General features: G+C 41.7%; 1 protein-coding gene across 1 annotated transcript in view; it reads right to left on the bottom strand.

Moving 5' to 3' along the window:
• The window catches only part of LOC310644123 (carboxypeptidase inhibitor SmCI-like), a gene marked incomplete at its 5' end in the record, with an annotated part of 32,396 nt that extends 12,487 nt beyond the window's left edge, over positions 1-19,909 (bottom strand). Inside the window, 2 exons of the mRNA XM_083368894.1 lie at positions 10,047-10,235; positions 19,837-19,909. Coding sequence (XP_083225020.1) covers positions 10,047-10,235; positions 19,837-19,909 — 262 coding nt within the window. The remainder of the gene's footprint in view (positions 1-10,046; positions 10,236-19,836) is intronic.
• Positions 19,910-21,608: the final 1,699 nt, after the last annotated feature.

The following is a 21,608-nucleotide window of genomic DNA, read 5'->3' on the forward strand; positions in this document are numbered from 1 at the left end:
TTCTCTTCAACCAGGTCTAAGTATTTGGGGCGTCTGCTTAGGGTTGCAAAATTCATATATTGTTTATTTTCCAGTTCCCATATACATTGCTCTGAATCTTGTTGATGTACAAAGAACAGTATCTGTAGGTTTTAGGAAGAACATATTATTAATGGGAAAGGTTATGATGTGTGTGTGTGTGTGTGTGTGTGTGTGTGTGTGTGTGTATTTATGTGTGTGTGTGTGTGTGTGTGTGTGTATTTTGTGCCAAGGCAGAGACCCCTAACCTTTTGGACACCAGGGACCGATTCCGTGGTTAAAGATTGTTCCATAGATCAGAGGGGGCATGGTTTTGTGTGCTGCCTGCATCCAGCAGATGGGGCTTCACTTATTTGTGTGGCCTGGCTGCCATGCCAGTCCACGGACAAGGCTTTGGGGACCCATGCGTCAAGGAAAAGATTTTAATTTCTTCCTTACCAAATCTTTGGCATTCTTTTATGCATTTGTTCAAAGATAAGAAGTTATTGTCATTCCCTCCACATCCACTATAAGTGAACATCATACATATCTGAGTTGCTGAGTTGAAAAAATAGCGAGCAGAAGGAGACATACACCATCCTATTGTAGGGATTTTTAGACATTTTCCGGGATATAGACCTGAAACTGAAAAGAAGAAAATAAGACAGTCTCGAGTGAGAAAGTCATTAGGAAGAGCTTTTGTCCCATTTGCTTGAAGGTTAGGGCTTGGGTTCCAGCAGACAGAAATAGGAACCCCTTCTGCAGCTGGGCATTCAACACGGGCAGAAGGGGCACCTGGAAGTGGAGGGGTGATGGGACCAGCCTTTTTCCTCCTCTTCCAAAGACTTCACATATACCTTCTCTTCAACCTGGTTTAAATATTTGTGGCATCTGCTTAGGGTGGGAAAATGCACATGTTGTGTAGATTCCAGTTCCCAAATACATTGCTCTGCATCTGTTGCTCCTTGTAGCTGTAGTTTTTAGGAAGAATATATTATTCATAGGATAATATATAAAGGGATATATCTAAAAGGAAATACAACAAAATTTTACTCACATTTTGTTAACCTTTTTATACTGTGTCAAGATCTCCACTTCCCCCAAATTTGAAAAATACTCGTATCCCAAAATGATTGTCCCAGAACTAAGGACTGACAGAGAATGCTGCAGAAAAGGGACTTTTATTCTGTTTGGTTCGAATGTTCTACTCCAGAAACTGGCTTCCTAAAGTAAATCCCATGTGTTAAAGGTCCCTCCAACATCAGGTCTGTTGTTCATGTGTTCGTAGCTTGGAAGAGAAAGGGGCAGTGGCAAGCAGAATGCACATAGGTATGGAAGGACAAGGAAGTTCTTGCTACCTACCTACAGAAGAGGCATCCCGAAAGCAGAAAATGAGCAGTCCAAAAGTGAGGAGCACGCAGTTTGAACAAATCATGGTGATGAAAACAAGTATCCAATGCTGAGTTGAGTCATTTTATAGCTTATCCAAGAGTGAAGTACACCTGGGCATTCATGTGGTTGGAACACCAAGGTCCAGTTCCCCGATATCTGATTAATGCTCACATTCAAAAATGGTTACTCCAAGGCCCGACTGGGAATACTAGTGAGCAGGGAGTGTTATTAGGAGTCAATAAAGCTCTTCCGAACGAGGGACTTAGTTGCTGCATATCCAAGTAGTCTGCAGAGCTGGAAAGATTGTGGACCGCTGCTTTGTATGAAATGCAGCTGGACATTCATATGGTTTGAACAATGAGTGGATAGGTAAGGATCATGAGTACAGTTCTGGTATAACTACACATCCTCATACTGGTTAAACAGTGCTGAAGAAAACAGCTTAGTGTAGCAATGTTGCATTTAATAAATTAAAGACCTGGAAAGAGCTAGAACATCTTTTGCAAACTTAGACACACACCAATCATTCTCACTATCCTTCAACCATCGGGTGGAGTTTCTGACCCATCTCAAAAGGGTTGCTTGTCTGGCAATGCAATTATTCCTACCAGATCAGATCCTCAGCATTCTCTATTACCATAAGATGTATTTGAATATTCTCCCCATCTGATATATTTACTGAATATTCTGCATTGGTGTGTCCTGTTTGCAATGTTGTCAGTGGCATGATAGAATAAAAGGAGTGGTTCAAATACTATTTCAAAAAAATGTATTAGCATGTCAAAGTATGTTTATTTAAGACTATGCTTAGAATTTGATGTTTTAGTGGGAGAGCCCATGGAATTTTGGATTCCTTCCTCAGCTGCTGAATCCACTCCCATCTCTTAAACGATCCCATCAGAGAGATAAGGAATTAGAGTCATCGTTTCCCTGGAAAGGAGACAGAATCAAATTCAAGCTGGCAGCAGTAGGCCAGGATATCATTGGATCCTTAATCAACTTTACCCTATAAGACTGTCACGTCCTTAGTGTGAGTATTGAATTTGGTGGAATGATGTAATGACTTTAGTGTTTTTTCTGTCTCATTACAAGTGCCTCCTTTACTACTACTACTACTACTACTACTACTACTACTACTGTTGTGGTTGTTATTATATTTTTATTTTATCATCTCATCTCATGTTAGCTTATTCTGTCCTATCCTGTCCTATCCTATCCTGTCCTGTCCTGTCCTGTCCTGTCCTGTCCTGTCCTATCCTATCCTATCCTATCCTATCCTGTCCTGTCCTGTCCTGTCCTGTCCTATCCTGTCCTGTCCTGTCCTGTCCTGTCCTGTCCTGTCCTATCCTATCCTTAAAGGTAAAGGTAAAGGTTCCCCCGCACATGCGTGCTAGTCGTTTCCGACTCTAGGGGCCGGTGCTCATCTCCGTTTCATAGCCGAAGAGCCAGCGTTTGTCCGAGGACGTCTCCGTGGTCATGTGGCCGGCATGACTAGACACCAAAGGCGCACGGAACGCTGTTACCTTCCCACCGGAGTGGTCCCTATTTTTCTACTTGCATTTTTACATGCTTTCGAGCTGCTAGGGAAATTAGGACAAACAAAAAGGTCTCTAGGCTTTCCACATTTTTGAACTGACTTTTTCTTTGAGGGATATACAATTTCCTCTGATTTTTAAATATGCATTTAATACCAAAGTGATCAGTGAAGTATAGAAATGCTCTCATAACCTTTTGCAAGAAAAACTGTAAGAACAAGAAAGCGACTTTTATGGGAATTTTTACTTTTATGAAATTTGTTTCAGTACTTTTTCTTTTCTAAATGATTATTGATGAAGCCCAATGGTATCTCCCACTTTCTCCTCTCACGAGTCCAGGGAATGGATTGCAAAACTGAGATGAAGGTGGTTGTTGTTTTTGTTAGCTGTGAAGTTATGTCCGACCCATCGCGACCCTGTGGACAACGTTCCTCCAGGCCTTCCTGTCCTCTACCATCTTCTGGAGTCCCTTTCAGCTCACGCCTCCTGCTTCAGTGACTCCATCCAGCCACCTCATTCTCTGTCGTCCCCTTCTTCTCTTGCCCTCAACCTTTCCCAGCATTAGGCTCTTCTCCAGTGAGTCCTTCCTTCTCATTAGGTGGCCAAAGTATTTGAGTTTTAGCTTTAGGATCTAGCCTTCTAAAGAGCAGTCAGGGTTGATCTCCTCTAGGACTGACCGGTTTGATCGCCTTGCAGTCCAAGGGACTCGCAGGAGTCTTCTCCAGCACCATAGTTCAAAGGCTTCAATTCTTTGGCGCTCAGCCTTTCTTATGGTCCAGCTTTCACGGCCATACATTGCAACTGGGAAGACCATAGCCTTGACTATACGCACTTTTGTTGACAGGGTGATGTCTCTGCTTTTTAGTGTGCTGTCTAGATTTGCCATGGCTTTCCTCCCGAGGAGGAAGCGTCTTTTAATTTATTGACTGCAATCCCCATCTGCAGTGATCTTGGAGCCCAGGAAAATAAAATCTGTCACTACCTCCATTTCTTCCCCATCTATTTGCCAGGAATTGAGAGGGCGGGATGCCATGATCTTGGTTTTCTTAATGTTAAGTTTCAACCCAACTTTTGCGCTCTCCTTCTTCACCCGCAACAAGAGGCTCTTTAGTTCTTCACTTTCTGCCATTAGAGTGGTATCATCTGCATATCTTAGGTTGTTGATATTTCTTCTGGCAATCTTAATTCCAACTTTTGATTCATCTAGCCCTGCCTTTCTCATGATGTGCTCTGCATATAAGTTAAATAGGCAGGGCGACAGTATACAGCCTTGCCGGACTCCTTTCCCAATTTTGAACCAATCAGTGCTTCCGTGTCCCGTTCTCAGCTCAATGAAGAGTTTTCAGATTGGTGGTTGACGGTCAAGACTAAAATCTCATTTGTTTTAATTGTGTGCCAAGGCAAAGATGTCAATGTCTTCCTTACCAGCATTTTCACATTTCTTTGTGCATTCATCCATAATTAAGAGGTTGTTTTCATTCCCTCCACATCCACTATACATAAATTTTTCACACATTGCAGTTATTACGTTGAAAAGATAACGGCGAGAGGGAGTTGTGTAGGATCCTACTTTTGGGACATTTATACATATGGCAGAGTATACTGAAAATGAAAATAATAAAATTAAGACAAACTGTCCCTCTTAAGGAAACCCTGAACATTATCACATACTGTGTTCTGACTCCAGAGTGCAAGAGAACGTGAATATTTGAGTGTCTGCTAAAAATGTAGGTCCTGAGAAATTATCCCCCAAACTCAGAGAAATGAAAGCCCTTTGACTACTCTCACATGATCGTAGCACTATGTTCTGAGTCAGTGCCATCTGCCATTAGAAGTATTTGCAGCGTCTGCTTAGGGTGGGAAAATTCGTATGTTATTTTTTATTGCAGTTCCCAAATAGATTGTTCTGCATCTATTGCTCCTTTTTGATTTACAAAAACCATAGCAGAAGATTTTAAGAAGAATATACGATTCATAGGAAAGTTTATAGAAGGAAGTGCAAAAAAACCTCTACTCAGATTTACTTTAATCTTTCTATACTGTGTCAGGACTTCCTCTTCCCCAAAATTTGAATAATGCTGATATCCCAAAATGGTTGCCCCAGAACTAAGGACCGACTGGAAATATTGCAGAAAATGGACTTTTATTCTGTGTGTTTTGGATGATCCATTCCAGAAACTACCTTCCTAAAATCAATCCCATATTCTGAGGGCTCCTCCATCGTCTGTTGTTAATGTCATCATATCTTGGAAGTGGAGGGAGTATTTGCAGCCAGATTGCATGTAAGTGTGGAGGGAAAAGAAAGGTTTTACCTACCTACCTGCAGAAAAGACATCCTGAAAGCAAATGAACAGGCCCAAAGTGAGGAGCATGTAGTTCGAATTCTTCATTGTGTTGAAAGCAAGTATCCAATGCTGATTTGAGCTATTTTATGGATTCTTCAATGGGGAAGTAGTCTTGGGCATTCATGTAGTTGGAACAAGGAGGTCATAAATAGGGACTCTGAGTACAGTTCCACCAATTACCCATAAGCATTGCTATATACAGCATGGCAAATGAGTAAGCAATTGTACCCAAATTAAATTGAAGGCATGAGGAAAGCCCCCCCTCCTAAATCTCTAAGGGAAAACAGTTGTGGAGTATGAGAATGACATTTGTTTTTATTTTATTTTATTATTTGAATTTATTTATTTAATTTTTATAGCAGTCCATCTCAACCAAGTGACTCTGGGCTGTGAAAACCTCTAAAATGTATGTTTCCCCCCTCTTTCCCCCCCCCCGGTAACTCCTCAGGATCACAAGTGGCATCCATAAATTATCCCCTTCTGTTTACGTGACAGCTGCCCCTCCCTTGGAAATCTGTTGACTTCAGTTATAGCTTGTATACCTGGTGTGGAAGGAGCAGATTTGTTTCCACTTACTCGGTCTCTTGCTTTTCCTGAGGCTCCCTCCACCCCATAGACAAACTCTTCCCACTCATCTTAATTAAAGCCTAACAACTCCTGTAAGGCCAGTAATAGCTAAAACGGGTGTGTTTGGATATTGGTCATGAAAGCAATATATCAGTTATATAGCTGCATGTCTGTTCCTGTCTCCCAAAACACTCCATGTCCCAAATTTGTTGAACAGATCCGTAATGGACATTCCTACAGGTGTATTTCTTTTTTTTTTTCCCTCCGCCCTCTCTCTTTTTTAGTCTTTTAGTCACTTATCCCACTTCCTACCATCTCGGCATGTAATTTTAGTCCTTTGAAAATTTCAGTTTTTATGTTGTTCTTAAATGTTTGTTTTTTGAACTTAAGAGCATCTTTCTATATTTCAGTTCCAAATAATAAACAATATAAGCAAGAAAGCAGGAGTGCAGTGGATCTGCAGATTCAGTGTTACCGTTCCCGCCCGCCCGCCCCCCGCCCCCCATTATAATAATGTCAGGTGGGAAGGGAGGGAGGGTTAGGGTTTGTCCATGGATTTAGTTTAGCTTGTTTCTATCAGAAGCACCAGATCCCGCAAATTTGAATTATGCTGTCGTCTCATGAAATGCCTTTCATGAAAATGGAGCAGTCCCCCAATCATTGCTGATACTGTCCTGCATGCTTACCTTAGAACAAAGAGGTGACTCAGAATAATGCAGAAAAGGGAGCGCTATTTCCAGAAAACAGTTTTCTGAAATCAGACTAACATTTGGGAGGTGGGCTTTCCACCATCTCTTCCATTTAATTCTTGTGTGTGGAAGGAAGCCATGTTGTATGTGGATACACACAATGATCTATAGGGCTGGAAAAGGTGCCTAGATTTGGGTGAGGGGGTATTTTGAAAACAAAGCCGAATGAGCAAGTAGTGAAAGAGTTGAGAACAAGTGTCCGGTGCTGAGTCAAGCAACTGTTTATATGCACTACAGGAAATGCAGCTGGGCCTTCATGCAGTTGAAACCACAAGTTGATAGGTAGGGACTGTTAAGGACAGTTCTGCTCCAACTACGTACCATCCTTCTAGTTAAGCATGCTAAAAAACACAGCAAAGATTAAGAAATGTTGCATTTAATAAATTGAAGCCATGTCAAAAGAGTTAGGAAAGAAAATATTTTACAACCTTAGACGTACACCCGTCATTCTCAATATTCTTCAACCATAGGGTAGAATTTCTGAATGATCCATCTCTAAAAGTGTGACTGTGAGGGAGGAATAGCAAGCAAAAACACATTTCAATGTTCCCCGTATCTGATACATTCACTGAATACTGTGTATTGGGGTGTCCTATTTTCAATGTAAAGGGACGCGGTGGCTCAGTGGGTTAGGATGCTGAGCTTGTCGATCAGAAGGTCGGCAGTTTGGCGGATCGAATCCCGAGTGCCGCGCAACAGAGTGAGCGCCTGTTACTCATCCCAGCTTCTGCCAACCTAGCAGTTCGAAAGCACGTAAAAATGCAAGTAGAAAAATAGGGACCACTCTGGTGGGAAGGTAACAGCGTTCCGTGCGCCTTTGGCGTCTAGTCATGCCGGCCACATGACCACGGAGACGTCCTCGGACAAGCGCTGGCTTTTCGGCTTTGAAACGGAGATGAGCACCGGCCCCTAGAGTCGGAAACGACTAGCACGTGTGTGCGAGGGAACCTTCACCTTTTTACCTTATTTTCAATGTGGCTGATGGCCTGACAGAATAAAAGGAGCAGTGCAAATAGTATTTTGGAAACTGCATATTAGCCTGTCAAAGCATTTGTATGTTTATTTAAGACTATGCTTACAACACAATGCATGCAAGGTGTTTCTGTGGGAGAGTCCATGAAAGTTTGAATTCCTTCCTCAGCTGCTGAATCAACACCATCTCTCAAGGGAGATTAATACTGGGAACAGGAATTATATTTCCTGGAAAGGAGACAGAATAAAAATCAAGCTGTCAACAGTAAAAAAAAAGGCCAATATTTCATTGGTTCCTTAGAGAGGTCAAATAAATCCTCAGTCTAGAATTCCTTCGTGCTCACAAGCGATCCAGTCCATTTTGAATTCTGTTGACCAGTTTGCTTTGACTATTAGTAGATCAGATTGTTGTAGAGAGAATCTATGTATCCATTTGAACTGCCTGGATTCCTGATTTTCTGCGCTCGACACCAATTCTATTATATAGAGTGAGGTCCTCAAAAGTGAATAATTAGAAAAGAAGTTTTGTCTATGGCCAGGTCCACAGAGATGGAAGTCTCACTCCAAATACTGAAAGAAAATTCATTGGCATCTTGCAAAAAAACCCTTTTCAAAGTAATATAATCCTCTAAAGTTACAGTACATTTCTTAATCTTTTAGTCTTTATTGATTATTGATTAGCCCGTGGGCCATATCAAAGTGCAAAGTTCCAGCAACAAATTGTTACTAAAATTTGATAAAGGCAATTTAAAATGGAATTTGATAAAATACAATTTATAAAATACAATCTAAAAATGTATCTATTTGAGCAGTCTGACCTGGTCTGATGGGTAAGGGTTGGGGTTTTAATACATCTTAATTATTGTTTTAACCTTGGGCATTTATTTAATCACTGTTAACTTTTGTATCCTGTTTTTGTATTTGCCCTGTACACCGCCCTGAGTCCTTCGGGAGAAGGGCGGTATAAAAATATAATAAATAAAAATAAATAATAAATAAAATGGAATTTGATAAAATACAATTTAAAATGGAATTAAAATAAAACACAATTTAAGATGAAATAGTAATAAAATACAATCTAAAATGAAATTGTAATAATGAACAATAATTTAAGATATAGATAGCCTACATGGCTTGGGTCCGGGATATCTGAGGGAACACCTGCTGCCGGCATCAAGTTCCCTTCGTCCTGTGCGCTCCCACAGGGAGGGTCTTCTCAGGGTGCCGCCGGTTAAAGACTGCCGGCGGATAACACCCAGGGGGAGGGCCTTCTCAGTGGGTGCGCCTGCCCTTTGGAACCAGCTGCCCGTGGAGCTTAGGACTGCCCCCGACCTCCATTCATTCCGCCGGGACCTGAAGACCTGGCTCTTCGAGCTCTCTGGCCCAGGCTGAGGATTAATTTATTTTAATTGGGGTTTTATTTATACAGGGATAAATTTAATCTTTTTTAAACTTGGTTTTTAACTTTTGTATTTTTGGTTTTTAATTACCCTGTAAACCGCCCGGGAAAGTGCGGTATATAAATGTAATAAAATAAATAAATAAAAATAAATAAAATATGATAACATTATATTTCGGAGTCGCCCTTGCAATCTACCCCAATCAGTCCCACATATGCAGATCTCAACCAAACCATTTTGTTTAAGTACTGTGCTACGTTAAATGTTATTTTCAAGTTCTGGCCGGATATAAGGTAAAATAACTTAAGTTATTTTGATGTGGGGATCCCAATGGGTTTATAGACCAAGATACCTGTCTCTCACCCTCTTATACAGACAACAGTCAAATAGGATGTGAGCCAGGTACATTTTTTAATGAAGCAGTGCATGGCAATTTGGACAAAGAAAAACATTCCCAGGCATTACATATGCTTGCAATTGCAATAGCACTTCGACTTATATAATGCTTCACAGTATTTTGCAGTATTCTCTGAGTGGTTATAATATCAACATATTGCTCCCAACAATCTGGGTCCTCATTTAACTGATCTAGGAATGATGGAAGGCTGAGTCAACCTTGAGCCCCTGGGGATCAAACTCCAGGCTGTGGGCAAAATTAGCCTGCAATACTGCATTCTAACCACTGCCCTACCAGGGCTCCTGAATGACTGCGCTGACTTTTTGTGTGAGAAAGATATACCAGTAATTTCCTTTGATATTTCAGTATGCATTTAATGCTAAAGTGATCCCTTTTATCAACTGAGTGCAATAATCTCCCATAACAGTTTCCAAGGAAAATAATAAAAACAAGAAAACTACCTTTATGGCAGTTATTTATGAAATTTGTTTGGTCTTTTTTACCTTTTTGCTGACTGAGCCTCATGATAAGCCCCAGTTTCTCCTCTCACTAGTCCAGGGCTTGGATTGCAAAATTGAGACGAAGGTAAGTTCAGCTCACTAAAGAGTTTTTAGATCAATGGTTGAGGTCAAGACTAAAATGGCATTTGTTACAATACTGTGCAAAGGCAAAGATTTCAGTTGCTTCCTTACCATAATATTGACATTTCATTATGCATTCAGTCAAAGTAAGGAAGTTGTTTTTATTCCCTTTACATCCGCCATAAATGAACTTTTCACAATTCCCAGATTTTTTGTTGTAATAAAAACGAACGAAAGCAGCTTTGCACGGTCCTTTTTTACGCGAAAGTTTACATATAACTGCATATGTACCTGAAAATGCTGAAGAAGACAAGGAGATGGTTAAGATAACCAAGAAGATCCCAGCTTTAATTTAGACTGTGTTCTGGCTCCAGAGTGCAAGGCAAGATGAATATTTGAGCATTTACTGGAAAAGTAGATTCTGAGAAATCTTCCCCCACAATCAGACAAAGGGAAAACACTTGGACTGCCCTCTTCCCATCATGAGAACACTCCATTGGAAGCCCTAAGAGGAACTGAAGTACAGCCTGGCTGACACAAGCTGATCCACCCCGAAGAGGAAGCCCGGAGCTTCCAACCCACCCACCCACCCCGTTCATAAGATCCCAGACTTCTGGGATGGACTAAGAAGATCATCAAAGAGAGCTTTCCTCACATATGCTTGAGGGTTACTGCTTGTATTCCAGCAGACTGAAGGAGCTGGTGTTCAAAACTGGCAGGAAGGGCACCTGGAAGTGGAGGGTGGGCCATTCCCTTGCTTCCCCTTCCAAAGACTTCACAGATACCCTTCTTCACCCAGGTTTAAATATTTGCAGCATCTACTTATGGTGGGAAAATTCATATTTATACTGCAGTTCCCAGATACATTGCTCTGTATCTACTGCTCTTTTTTGATGTAGATCCAGGTCCATATGTTCTTCATATGAAAGCTTACATAAGGAGATGCAAGAGGGCTTCTACTTGTATTTAGTTTAGCCTTTTAAAACTGTTTTTGGGATCTCCACTTCCCCAAAATTTGAATTATGCCCTTGTCCCAAAATGTGTGTTCTTCCTTATCTTCCTAAATGCCTGCCAAGAAAACAGAACAGACCTCCAAGCATTGCCCATACCATCCTCCATTCTTATCCCAAATTTAAGAAGTAGCTCAGAATAATCCCAAAAGGAGTGTTATTATTTTCTGTATCTCTGACCAGACATTACAGGGAACAGTTTTCTAAAATCAATCCAAAATTTGGGGGAGGGGGCTTTCCATCATCTATTCTATTTAATGCCATCTCACTTGGGTGTGGAGAGAGACCAGGTTGTATTGGAAAGACACTGCTGTGTGTTGGCTGGGAAAATGTATCTAAATTTGGGCAAGAGTCATCCTGAAACCAGAACACGCAGTGAAATTCATGCTGCTGTTGAAAACAAGATTCTGGGGCTGAGTCAAGCCACTTTTTAAATTGTACTATAGACAATTACAGCTGGACATTCATTTTTGGGTGTGCAGCTAACAAGTAGGCTGGCTTGGTCGCTCAGCAGTGAGAATCGGGTGAAGCGGGCACAGCAGAGTCTGCACTTTCTGTGTCACATGAGAAAAGCTCATCTTCCTTCCCCTGTCCTGACCACTTTCTACAGGGGGACGATCGAGAGCCTCCTGTCACACAGCATCACAGTCTGGTTTGGAAGCATCCCTGCTTCAGACAGGAAGGCGGTGCAGAGAGTGGTGAGGATGGCCGAAAAGATCTTTGGCAGTTCCCTCCCCTCCATCCAGGACATAGCATAGAAGCATTGCTTGAGCAGGGACCGTAAGATTATCTGGGACACTACTCATCCTCTTCACGACCTGTTTTCCTTGTTCCCTTCTGGGAGGAGGCTTCATGGTATCCGTAGCAGAACATCCAGATTCAGCCATAGTTTCATTCCATACAGCATTTACCTTGTCAACTCTCAGGCTTCCTCCTTCCATTATATATTCAAGATGGACAGTATTTAATATTTTATTGTCGGAAACTACTAGCACGCATGTGCGGGGAAAACTTTACTTTTATACGTAGGGGGTATGGGTCTACACATATGTTGTATGTAGTATGTTTTAGGTGTGTGTCATGTATGTGTTTCACTTTGAGAGCGGGCAACTAAATTTCATTGTTGATGTGTGCCATTGTGCCCACAGTTAAAAATGACAATAAAGATGATCTTAGTTAGAACTATGAGTTCATCTGTAGAGGCCTTAAGTACAGTTGTGTTATAACTATGCACATTTATACTGGTTAAATAGCGCTACATAGAACATAGCAAAGAGTAAGAAACAGTGCATTTAATCAGTTGAAGGCGTGTGGAACAAATAGAAAAAGAAATATAACTTTTACAAGCAAAGGGCTCCTTACTTTATTTTATCTCTACTAACAATACGATGATCTGATTTAGTATGTGATGTCATGTTTTGCAGCAGGAAAGGAGTGGTGCTAAAATCGAATGTTGATTGTCTTTCTAGAAACACAGAGTGGAAACAAGTAGGTCTCTATAATGTAGCTCAGCAGCAAGAATTATGAACCCTTCACAAATAAAGGGGGGCAGTGATGGTGGGGAATAAAGGACAAGTGAGGTTAGCTGCCAGGATAATTATACAGATTGAGCCAGATCGGTCATCAAAAGTGAATAAGTAGAAAAGGACTATAGCAGGTCCACAGAAGTTATGGGTGCTCCAATACTGGAGGTTTTTAAAAAGATATTGTACAACCATTTGTCTCAAATGGTGCAGTGTTTCTTGCCTGAGTAGGGGGCTGGTCTAGAAGACCTCCAAGGTTACTTCCAACACTGTTATTCAGAGGTGGAAGTCTAACTCCAAACATTGCAAGAAAATTCATTGCCACTTGCATAGCAGCACCTTAGCAGAAAACATTTTCATGCTGCAATGACATATAATACATTTTCTTTCATGAAGCATTTCGGGGCGGTCTGGACAAACAAAAGCATCTCCAGGAATTAACTTTAGGACTAAAGGGGTTTCAGATCAATGTCCTACTTTGTAGGGGCAGTCATCTCCTCAGCTTGGATATTCAACATTGGCAGAATAATGTAAGGACTTTAGTGTGTGTTTTTGTCCAATCTCAAGTGCCTCCATTGTTTCTTTTATTACCTTTTTTATTAACAATATGACGTCCTGATGTAATATATGATGCCATATTTCACAGTAGGAAAGGAATGGTCCCAATGAAATTCTCAAATCTGAATAATTGGCTGGTGGGGGGGGGGGGGAGTCCCAGTCTAGAAACAAGTGAAAGTATCACTTCAAACCCTGCAGGGAAATTCATTGCTAGTTGGATGCAGAATAGTAGCATTTTTCCAGAAAACATTTTCATGCTTTAATAGTATATAATACATTTTCTTTCATGAGGCATTGCAAGGCAGTCTGAACAAACAAAGGCATCTCCAGGAATTATATGTGTTACAAATGACTTTTCCTGTGAGGAATATATAATTTTCTTTGATTTTTCAGTATTTTGCTTAATTCAAATGTGATTCCCCTTTATCAATTGAGTGCAGAAATGCTCACATAACTTTTTGCAGGAAAAACAGTAAAAACAAGAGAGCTACCTTTATGGCACTTCTTTAGGAAATTTCTTTTCCATTATTACCATTTTAAAAGATGTCTTGATTTTGCTGGTTGCGCCCACTGCTAAGCTCCTCTCGCTAGTTCAGGGCCTGGATTGCAGAACTGAGATCAAGGTAACTTTAGGACTTTAAAGCGTTTTCACATCAGTGATTGACAGACAAGACTGACATGCCATTCGTTTTAATTGTGTGCCAAGGCAAAGATTAAAAAATTCTTCCTTACCAGACTTGTCACATCTAGCTCTGCACTGATTCAAAGTTTCAAAGTTGTTTCCATTCCCTCTACATCCACCGTAAATGAATAACTCACATCTCCGAGCTGCTGCATTGAAATAAAAATGCTGAAAAAAAGCTTTGCATGGTCCTACCACTTTCGGAAGTTGACATGTATTGAGAGATATACCTGAAAGTGAAAAGAAGAAAATGAAACAGTCTATCTCCATCTTAAGGAAACTCTGAATATCGTCGCATGAAAATATCCTGTGTTCTGACTCCAGAGGGCAGGGCAACCCGAAAAGTAGATCCTGAGAAATTCTCTCCAAACCTCATAGAAACCACTTTGACTACCCTAACATAGTAAAAAAAAAACAATACTCAATTTTGACTCGTAAGGAACTGAAGTACAATCTGGCCAGTACAAGCACTCTACCCCTAAGAAGAAACCCTGAGCATCCAGGAGCCCATTGGCCAGATCCCAGTCTTCTGGGATGGGCTGAGAAAGTCATCGGAGAGAGCATTCCTTCCTTTGCTTGAGGTTTAGGGCTTGTATTCCAGCAGATCGAAGGATAAGTCCCTTGTGGGGCTGGGGATTCAACATCGGGGGAAGGGGCACCTGGAAGTGGAGGGGTGGTTGGGCCATTGCCTTCCCTCCTCTTCTAGAGACTTCATATGTATCTTTTCTTCATCCAGGTTTAACTACTTGTGGCATCTTCTTAGGGTGGGAAAATTGAAATGTTATTTATATTCCAGTTCCAAAATACATTGCTCTGCATCTGCTGTCCTTACTGATACATAAAAACAGTAGCTGTAGGTTTTAGGAAGAATTTCTACTTCGCAAGAAAGCTAATACGAGGAAATGCAAGAAAGCCTCTACTCAGATTTAATTTAGCCTTTTTGTACCATGTTAAGATCTCCAGTTCCCCAACATTTGAATAATGCTCACATCCTTAAATGGTTACCCCGGAATTCAGAACTTACTGGGAATACTGCAAAAAAGGAAGATTTGTTTTGTGGGTTTGGGATGATCCATTCCAGAAAATGGCTTTCTCAAATCAATATCATATTCTGGGCGGAGGGACTTCCAGCATCAAGTCTGTTGAATGTCATCATATTTTGGAGTGGGAGGGAGCATTTGCAAGCAGATTGCACGTAGGTGTGGAGGGAGAAGAAAGGTCTTATCTACCTGCATCTAAAAAGCAGAAAATGAGCAGTCCCCAAATAAGGATCATGTAGTTTGAATGCATCGTGGTGGTGAAAATATTGGTGGCTGCGTTGAGCTATTTTATAGATTGCTCAGCAGGGAAGTAGTCCTGGTCATTCATGTAGTTGGAACAAGGAGCTCGTATCTATGGCCCCTGAGTACAGTTCCACCGGTCATCCATAAACAGTGTTATATAGAGTGTAGCAAATGAGTAAGGAATTGTACCCTACTTCGATTGAAGGAATGAGGAAAGTGATAAGAAGGAAAGAGCTTTTCACTACCTCAACTCACTCTCTGTATCTTTGTATCCTTGTAAATCACCATTGTTTTTACCATCTCCATGCTTTGCTGTCTTAAATGTTCTCATTTCTTTCTTTCCAGACTTGCATCCAATGCAAGCGTGATAGTCTAAATCTTTGCCTTCCTCGTGAACCGTTCGCTTTTTCTTCATGTATTGATTTTGCAATTCTGTTCCCATTAATTTACTCTACTTGACTGAACCACTTTAATTCATTTTGTATTCATTACATCCCACTAACTCTTAACCCTGTTCTTACTTGCCTTGCCGCACAAATAGTTTATGCATCCCTTTTCCCTGCCTTTAGTGTCCTGTGGTGTTCCTGACGCGCTTCCCAACTTTCCGTTCCATATAAAAAAAAGTAGGCAAAAGCACACTCTTATACAGCCATTTTTTATTACTGTGACATACAGTTAAGCACAAACCCCCATCCATCTTTCTATCAGCATCTCAATACATTATTAACATTTCAATATGCATCAGCCAATTTTACTACACATTTTACCATGTCTTATGGCCAGCTCAGCCTCTGATGAGGAGACCAAGCTGCTGCACGATCACAAGAGTATCTTTAAGTCATCTCCTCCTCCATCAGTGTGACAGCCATTCCAGGGATCTGTTGGTGTAACTCACATCTTTTACACCTTGTATGGAAGGAGCAGACTTATTTCCTCCTGCTTGAACGTTTGCTTTTCCTCAAGCTCCCTCCACCCCAGAGACAAACTTTTCCTACTCATCTTGATTAATGCCTAACTCCTGCAAGGCCTGTGGTAGCCAAGGACAGGTGTGTTCAGATGTTGGTCATCAAAGCAGCATGCCAATTATGGAACTGCACAACCATTTCTGTCTCCCAGAGCATTGCATGTGCCAAATTTGTAGAAAAGATCTGCAAAGACATTCCCACAGATGGATTTCCTGTGTCTTTGTGTCTTTTATGCACTTATACAACCAATGTGCAATTTTAGTCCTTTGAAAATTTCAGTTTTTACGTTGTTCTTAAATGTTTGGGTTTTTTTAAATTTTAGAACACCTTTATCTATTTCAGATACAAATAATCAACAATATAAGCAAGAAAGCAGGAGTGCAATGGATTCACCTTTCTCCACCCCCAATTATAACAATGTCAAGTGGGGAGAGAGGGAGGGAAGCCTTTTTCTATTAGAAACACAAGCTCCCCAAAATTTGAATCATCTCCTCATCCCCAAAAGGGCTCCTCCTTTCTCATCTACCTAAAAGCCTTTCATAATAACAGAACATTCCTCCAATCATTGCTCATAATCTCCAGTAGAAGAAAGAGGTGACTGGGAATAATGCAGAAAAGGGAGGTTGTTTTTTTTAATGTATCTCTGGTCATCCATTCCAGGGAATTGTTTTCTAAAGCCAATTTAGTAATCAGAGAGGAGAGAGATTTATTATATTTAATGTCACCATTCTTGAGTGTGGATACCCACAGCTGTGGATTCATTGGGAAAAGGTACCAATGTATGAGGGAGAAGCATCCTGAAATCAGAAACTGAAGAGGTCTGAATGAGCCTGCAGTGAAATGCATCCGGGTGTTGAGAACCAGTGCCTGATGCTCAGCCAAGCCCCTTTTTAAATTATACTATGGAGAAATAGAGCTGGACATTCATGAAGTTGGAATCGTAAGTTCAGAAGTAAGGGCCTTCAGTACACTTGTGCTAGCACAGGGGTCTTCAAACCTGGCCCTTTCATGACTGGTTGACTTCAACTCCCAGAATTCCGCAGCCAGGCACGCGTTTCAACTTCTCGCGGGGAAAAAAAGATCTCGCGAACTTGGAATTGTTTGACTGAACTTTTTAGTCCCACCCAGTTTGCCGTTAGCACCGCAGCCACACCCACCCAATGGGCACACCCACCAGGCACCCAACGCTACATAAGTGGGTTTGGGCTTTCAGTTTGAGGTCTGTCACCATCACTGTACTACACAGAACATAAGAAAAAGTAAGAAATAGTCTATGAAATAAATTGAAGTCATCTTGAAAGAGATAGAAAAAGAATTATTTACTGCTTTTCCAACCTTAGACATACAGCAGTCATTCTCACCATCCTCCAAAGGGCTAACTGAGGATAGGAGGCTAAGGAAATATTCCTGCCAGTCTGATGTGCTCCGTGTTCTCTTGTACCATAAAACACATATTCCCTGTATCTGATATATTCACAGAATGCTCTGTTTTGGGGTGTTCGTCTTACAATGGCTGAATAAAAAGGAGTATTGCAAATAATAGTTAAGAGAGAGAATGTTCAAAGCATTTGTGTGTTTATTTAAGAGTATGCTTAGAATCAGATGCATGCAAGATGTTTCAGTGGGAGAGCCCATGGAAGTTTGGATTCCTTCCTCAGCTGCTGGATGCACTCTGTGTCTCAAAGGGTCCCATCAGTGAGATCAGGAATTGGAGCCCATGTTACCCTGGGAAAGGAGACAGAATCAAAGTCAAGTTATCAGCAGTAGAAGAGGCAGGTATATCATTAGATCCTTAGTCTGCTCTACTTTGTAGGGCACCCATCTCCTCAGCGTGAATATTCAATATTGGCAAGATAATGTAAGGACTTTAGTGTGTTTTTTTCTCCAATCACAAGTGCCTCCATTGTTTCTTTTATTTCTGATGTCCTGATATAATATATAATGCCATATTTCACAGTAGGAAAGGAATGGTCCCAATGAAATTCTCAAAACTGAATAATTAGGTGGGGGGGGGGAAGTCCCAGTCTAGAGACAAGTCTCACTTCAAATCTTGCAGGGAAATTCATTGCTACTTGGATGCAGAATAGTAACATTTTTCCAGAAAACATTTTCATGCTTTAATAGTATATAATACATTTTCTTTCATGAGGCATTGCAAGGCAGTCTGGACAAACAAAGGCATCTCCAGGAATTGCATGCGTTAGAAGTGACTTCCTGTGAGGAATACATAATTTTCTTTGATTTTTCAGTATTTTGCTTAATTCAAATGTGATCTCCCCTTTATCAATTGAGTGCAGAAATGCTCACATAGCTCTTTGCAAGTACAAGAATAAAAACAAGAAAGCTACCTTTATGGCACTTCTTTAGGAACTTTCTTTTTGCATTATTACCATTTTAAAATATGTCTTGATTTTGCTGATAAGCTCCTCTCGCTAGTTCAGGGCCTGGATTGCAGAACTGAGATCAAGGTAACTTTAGGACTAAGGAGTTTTCAGAACAATGATTGACAGACAAGACTGAAATGCCATTTGTTTTAATTAAACAATTAAAATTGCTTCCTTACCAGGGTTTGGACACCTCGCTTGGCATTGCTGCAAAGATAAAAAGTTGTTTTTATTCCCTCCACATCCACCATAAACGAATTTCTCACACTTCTTAGTTGCTGCATTGAAATAGAAACGTTCAAATGAAGCTTTGCATCGTCCTACGTTTGCGGGAAGTCGACACACATCTGGAGATACAGGTGAAAGAGAAAAGAAGAAAATAAGACAAGACTGTCCCTCTTAAGGAAACCTAGAAGATCACTGCATGACTCCAGAGTGAAGAGCAACATGAATATTTCAGAATATATAATGGAAACGACGACGATAGAAATGCTCCCAAAACTCCAGAGAAAGTGAAGACAGGCTGCCTGCCTTACCATAGCGAAAAAACTCCATTTTGAGTCTTTGCCAATTGCCATTGGAAGCTCTTTGACCAAGTGAAGTGCAGCCTGGACAATGCCAACTGCTCCACCCCCAAGAAGAGGCCCAGAGCTTCCATACTCCCATTCCTGAGATCCCAGACTTGCGGGATAGACCGAGGAAGTAATCAGGGGGGGCTCTCCTTCCATCTGCTGGAAGGTTACCGCTCGTATTCCAGGGGACTGAAAGAGAAACCTCTTCTGGAGGTGGGCTTTCAACCTTGGGGGGGGGGAGACACCTGGAAGTTGAGAGCGTGGTAGGCCTCTTCCAAAGAATTGATACATGAACCCTTCTTTACCCATGTTTATAACTTTGCAGTATTTGCTAAGGGAAAATTCATATGTTGTTCATATTGCAGTGCCCAAAAAGTTTGCTCTGCATCTGTTACTTCTTGTTGATGTACAAAAAACATATCTTCTTCCTAGGAAAGCTGATGCACAGAAATACAAGAAAGCTTTTACTCAGGTTTAGTTCTGCTTTTTTATACTGTGTCAGCTTCTTGGATTCCCTAAAATGCTCACATCCCATAATGGTTACCACTGAACTAAAAATGTTGAGGTTGACTCAACTCAAGGTTTACTCAGCCTTCTATCCTTCTGAGGTTGGTAAAATAAGGACTTATATTGTTGGGGGCAATATGCTGACTCCGGAAGCAGCTCAGAGAGTGCTACAAAAGTACACCAGAGTGGTTTATAAGCGCTTTTGTTATGGATGTGACTGAAATATGGCAGAAAAGGGACTTTTATTCGGTGTCTCTTGGATGATCCATTCCAGAAAACAACTTCCTTAAATTCAATATCATATTCTGGGGGCTCCTCCACCATCAGGTCTGTTCTTCTGATCATATCCTGGAAGAGAAAGGGGCAGTTGCAAGCAGATTGCAGGTAGGAGGGGGGGAAAAGGTCATATCTACCTACCTTGAGAAGAGGCATCCTGAAAGGAGAAAATCAGCAGTCCAAAAGTGAGGAGCATGTAGTTGAAATCCATCATGGTGACAAAACAAGGATCCGATGCTGAATTGAGCCATTTTATAGATTATCCAACAGGGAAGTACACCTTGGCATTCATGTGATTGGAACACCAAGATTCAGTTCCCCAAAATCTGATTAATGCTCATATTATTCACAAAACGGGTACTCCAAGGACTGACATGGAATACGACAGAACAGTGAGTGTTACTAGGGGGAAATCATTTTTTTAGAAGTTTATTGACTTCCAAAGTCAATCGCTCGTTCATGTAATTGGAACACCAAGGTCATATATAAGGACCCTGAGAACAGCTCCATTGGTCATGGAGAGCATAGCAAATGAATAAAGAATTGTACCCTACCTAATTCAATTGAATCCATGAGGAAAGAGATAAAAAGGGGGAAAAATGGGATAACTTTGCACTACCTCCCTTCACTCTTTGTATCTTTCTATCCTTGCAAGTCAACTTTATTTTTACCACCTCCGTACTCTGCTGTGTATTTACACAACAAAAGTGTCTCATCTCTTTCTTTCCAGACTGTCGTCTAATGCAATGTTGACTCCGACTCTTTGCCTTATGAATCCCTCGCTTTTTCTTCATATATTTGCTTTGCTATTTGATTCCCATTTATTTACTCTAGCACAGGGCTTTTCAACCAGTGGTACGGGTACCACCTGTGGTACATTGGCACCTGGCAGCTGGTATGTACCATCCTAGAAAAGTGGTAGTGGGGGAGGGGAATGAGGTGAACCGGTGGCAGCACCGCACAAGCCTGAGCAAAAGATGGCTGGAGCTGCAGGGCTGTCAGGGCTCAGCAGAAGCGCCAGGATCAGCGCCAGGCTCCAGCTGTAGCTCGGCGCTGATCCTGGCGCTTCTGCTGAGCCCAGAAGAAGCGCCGATCAGTTGGAATGTTGCAGCATCTCCAGGGTCTTGTGATTTAAATTCAGATGTTTGACAACTGATTCATATTTATGACGGTCACAGTGTTCCAGGGTCATGTGAAGTGAACAAAACCTACTATTGCTATCTGAAGACGAGGAGTTTGAGCAAGGGTGCACCACACGGACGGAAGAGCAGAGCAGAGCAAGAACATTCTGCCAGGCTCCTTGCAAAAAAGGAACCTCATTCCTCCAAATAAGCAGCACTGGGGCTGCTTCTGTTTAAGAAGAGCATGGCAACAGCCGATTGCTTACCCAGACTCCATGTGCCTTTCCTTCCGATCTGAAACCTTGTGACTTTGACTCTGGCCTGACGTAAGCCTCCCCCTCCCCCACCCGCCCCAAGTAAACCAGAGAGGAGAAATGGTGAGCTTATTCCACTTTATTGTAAGGCTGCGTTAAGAGAATCTCGCAAGTCTAAAAGTACGAATCTCCCACTGTCATTTTAACCACCTGATACGTTAGAGCAGGGGTGTCAAACTCAATTTCATTGAGGGCCGCATCAGCATTGCGGTTGCCCTCAGGGGGCTGGGTGGGTATGGCCAGGGTGGGCGTGGCCTACTGGGTAGGCGTGGCTAGAGTGCGTATGGCCTACTGGGTGGGCGTGGCCAGCTCTACATCATTCGCATCAAGGGTGCCTATGGGGCCCTGGGCAGGAGTGGGACAGATCTGGGGGTCTCTGGCAGAAGGAGGGTCTCTGGGCCAGGGCCAAGGCAGTGGGGGCTGTACCCTCACTGTTTCCAGGATGGCTTCGCGGGCCACATGAAACCACTTCGCGGGC

The sequence above is a fragment of the Vipera ursinii genome (assembly GCF_947247035.1).
Source record: "Vipera ursinii genome assembly, chromosome: 8".
NCBI classification, from domain to species: domain Eukaryota; kingdom Metazoa; phylum Chordata; class Lepidosauria; order Squamata; family Viperidae; genus Vipera; species Vipera ursinii.